At 41.4% G+C, this 4,240-nt stretch overlaps 1 protein-coding gene across 1 annotated transcript; it reads left to right on the top strand.

Moving 5' to 3' along the window:
• The first annotated feature begins 1,169 nt into the window (after window positions 1-1,169).
• Window positions 1,170-3,947, top strand: cd248b (CD248 molecule, endosialin b). Its single transcript, XM_053477822.1, has one exon. The coding sequence runs from the start codon at window positions 1,316-1,318 to the stop codon at window positions 3,365-3,367; it is 2,052 nt and encodes a 683-aa protein (XP_053333797.1). The 5' UTR covers window positions 1,170-1,315; the 3' UTR covers window positions 3,368-3,947.
• The last annotated feature ends 293 nt before the right edge of the window (window positions 3,948-4,240 follow it).

The raw sequence follows: 4,240 nt of genomic DNA, 5'->3' as shown, positions 1-4,240 counted from the left end.
CACTTTGACTCAAGGCAGAGAGGCTTAGACAGAACTCAACCCTGGGAGAAATGGTAACTGAGGTTTGATGCGATTTACAGACAGAGAAAAAGTTTGAGAACAAATGCAATCATTGCTTTGTCTGGCTGCTAGACAGTTTTTACTACTAACCACGGGCACCATTACAATTTCAGACCTTCATTTGCTCAAAATCTGTTTGTAGTTTAATCTCTGTTTGATGGGCCATTTTATTTCTCATTATCTAGCTAGTGTAAATGTGATATAATGGTTGTTCATAAAAACACGAAATGTGAATCTAATTCAAGCAGCGTCCTTACATTTAAACCTGAAAGCTGGTGAAAGAAAGGATGTGGAAGTAATTCCCCACTGTGCAGACATGGAAACTTTTGTTGGAGAGTTTTAACTGTAAACCAGAGTTTAAGTCCTTTGAAGAGAAAGATTTATTTTTGATGGGACTTTTGGAAGAGCGTTGTGGTCTTTATTGGGAATGAAAGAACAGACACAGACTGTCCTTGCTATACAAAAGAAAAGGACCTGTGTCTCCCAATGATATTCGAGTTTATGGGCTTACTTCTGATCCGAGACAAGCATGGATATCTTATACACAGCATGATCCTGCTTCATTGTTTTCTTTCTCCAGATCATTTTTAATTCCTTTTAAAAAGCTTCATACATTTAAATGTGAATTTAATAAAGCAGCATGATCTGTAAGAATTTATGAGCCATATCATTTTTTTTCTCATCCATGAAAGTAAAGACAAATTCACTTAAACTGATTTAAAAAAAAAGGTTCAAAAGAATTCATATGCAAATAGAAAATATATAACTTTATAAGAAAATATAAAAATAATATATCTATATAAGAAAATATAGAAACCTAATGCAAAATGATGGCAAGAATTTTCAAGTTTACAGACAAATTTGTGATTATGATGGATGACCTGGAGGTAGATTGGGGGGCTTGTTAGTGGGGGCTACAAACTATTTCCTTAAACAGTCTTATGAAAACCATACGGCACCGGAGAAAACCACAGGCCAGATTTCCCCCCCTGCAACACCCCCCAATCCCCCCCCACCCCACCCCACCCCCAGGAAAAACTCCTCACACACTTACTCACTCATTACCCGCCCCCTCTTCCAAAAACATACGTGCATACCCTCCCTCACTGTCTCTCCTTTGCTGACAGGCTGCAGACAAAAGTGCTGAGACCAGAGCTTTAGGGGATCGCAGGACCAGTTGCAAAAGCTAGGTCAATGCTTAAAGAAAGCAGCAAAAAAATTTATAGAAAAAAATAGATTGCCAGTTGAACAAAGGATGAATGCAGACCTGGAGGAAAATCGGTGTTTGAGAAAGATGAGCCGTGGTGCATACCCTCTTCTTTTACTTGCAGTGCTATTGATTTGCCTGCCTCATGTAATTTTGGGTCAAAACTTGCAGGAACAGGATGGTTTATGCAATGCAGAGGGATGCTACTCGGTTCACTTCCAGCGCAAGACATTCCGGGAGTCCTGGAGAAGTTGCAGGGATAGAGGGGGCACTCTGGCTGTGGTGAAGCGAACAGAAGAAGCAGCGTTGATCCAGGACCTGCTGAATGCTGGGGAGCGCCACGGTCCTCGTCCCAAACTCAGGCTCTGGATTGGTCTCCAGAGGCAGCCTCGACAGTGCTCAGCTACACGTTCTCTGAGGGGCTTCACGTGGATCACAGGAGATCAAGAAACGGAGTACACTAATTGGCAACGTGAGGAATTACCAGGTGCATGTACTGCCCTTCGTTGTGTAGTCATTACCTACAATATTACAGACAAGAGTAACAGTGACCAGAACAACTTTAAGTGGCTGGATGGTTCATGTATGATTGCTGTGGATGGTTTCTTGTGTCAGTACACATACCGGGGAATGTGTCCAGCTCTGCAGAGTGAAGGAAAGGGACCAGCACGCTACACCACCCCTTTCAATCTGCTAAGTACCTTGCTTTCCCACATCCCCTTTGGATCTGTGGCCACTCTACCTTGTCCAGACGTCACCGAGGGAGATCAGTCAGTGCTCTGTATGCTACACGATGATGGAAGAGTGGGATGGTCGAAAGATGCACCGCTTTGCTCTGATGCTCCAAAGAACTTGTGTGAGCAGGACAATGGAGGTTGTGAGCAGTTCTGTGTGGGAGCAGGTTCTTATTATCACTGTGAGTGCTCAGACGAGTTCAGGTTACGGGAAGATGGGCAAACCTGCCAGCCCTTGGATCCATGTCAGAGTGCTAACTGTGAGTTTGACTGTGAGCCCAGTCCTGGGGGATACCACTGCAAGTGTCCAGAGGGGTACCTCCTGTCACAGGATGGTCTACATTGCATTGATATTGACGAGTGCTCACAAAACCCATGTCCTCAGGTTTGCGTCAATGCACCAGGAACGTTCGAGTGCCGCTGCAATGAAGGCTATCAGCTGTCTGAATTTGGTGAGTGTTTGGATGTGGATGAATGCAATGAAGGCAAATGCGACCACTCCTGTGAGAACTCCCCAGGAAGCTATATGTGTCTTTGCCATGTAGGATTCGCCGCAACATCTGATGATCCAGAACGTTGTGAAGATATTAATGAGTGCCAATTCACTAGCACTTGTGAGCAGATATGTGACAATTATGAAGGCGGATTTGAGTGTAGTTGTGAGGCAGGCTATGAGTTGCAGCAGGATGAGTATTCTTGCTTGCTTATTAAAGACACAGCTGAGCATTACACAACTGCTGAGACTGTTCATGCAACAAAACCTGTTTGGGATGACTCTGGCAACACACATGAAACCGTGACTGATAATATTCCTCTGGAGTGGCATACTGAACTTCCCACAGGGTTAGACTGGTTTACAGACATACTACAGGAGAACTACATTACCTCATCAGTACCTAGCTGGACTGAGCAAACCCCGCATTCCTCACCATCAGATTGGTTAAGAGATGCTACAACATCAAATATTCCAGTAAATTCCAATGCTAAGGATAAAATAAACAAGTTGATGGATGAGAGCAGAACATTATCAAAAGATGAAAGCCATCAACCTTCAACTTTTTCACCAAAAAGGAAAGGGGATGCTGATAGGATCACTCCTGTGACGCATCAATTCCCTGAGGATAGTTTGCCATCTTCCTCCAGCCAAGAGCAGAATCCAGGTGGCAAAAAGAAGCATGACAGAAGCTGGTTGCTGGTAGCGCTACTAGTTCCTCTCTGTGTGTTTATCGTAGTCATGCTAGCACTGGGCATTGTCTACTGTACAAGCTGTGCTGTTGAGCCACGCGACAAAAACGTATCAGACTGTTACAGCTGGACCACCAACTCTAAACCTGCTGAATCAAATGATGCAAAATCTCAGGCTTGAGTATTCTGCACAGTACAACTGCCCCAAACATGTCTGACTGTTTCTCATTAGGTCATTTCGGTAATATGTGCCATTCTAAGAATTCCAGGTTTGGACTGTTTTGAGAAAGACATCAGAAATCTGTTTTGAAATGTGGAAACAAATAAGAAATCTCAATGCAGTCACATTTTTTATTTGTATTTCACTGTACAATTAGAGACTCCAAAGGAATTAGTGCTGTGTTGTTTATACATCCTGGTGCTACACAAATCTCGTTTGTAGATTTGACTGTGCTTTTTTTTTTTTTACCATAACCTTTTTTCCCTATCAAAAAATATTGCTTATGTTCATGGTGTCCAACATTTTGTAATATATGTACATTCAGTGGCATGTATTTTGATTTTAAGTGTTTGATTATTATATACATTTTTTATCAATTACAAGCAGTGAAATATTTCATTCGGTTCAAATTATTGTAAAGCAGTGTATTGCAGAACATAGTATATTGTACAGTTTGTCTGTGTGAATTGGCTGTTTTTAATCTGACATGCGATTCATTTGTTTATTTTTTATTTTTTTGCAATAAAATCAAGTGTAAAGATTTCATGGTAAATAAGTTAGACAAATATCTGAATTCCTGCATAAATTAAATGTGCCTTATGTTATGTTTTAGCACCTCCAGAAGGTAAATGTGGTATTACACATATAATCAGATCAGATGTGGGCCGACACTGCAAAAAGTTGGTACGGTCCAGAGACCTTCTGGTTCCATGAGGCACATGAATGTGGGCTCTTAATTATATATATATATAAAATAAATACATATGATTGACAACAACCAGCAAACAGGCTTTATAAAAAGTGAGGTAATTGAAACAACTCAATGTACATACA

This window comes from Clarias gariepinus, chromosome 19, assembly GCF_024256425.1.
Source record: "Clarias gariepinus isolate MV-2021 ecotype Netherlands chromosome 19, CGAR_prim_01v2, whole genome shotgun sequence".
Lineage (NCBI taxonomy): Eukaryota > Metazoa > Chordata > Actinopteri > Siluriformes > Clariidae > Clarias > Clarias gariepinus.
The sequence above is the reverse complement of the archived record's forward strand: the minus strand, read 5'-3'. Positions and strand labels throughout refer to the sequence as shown.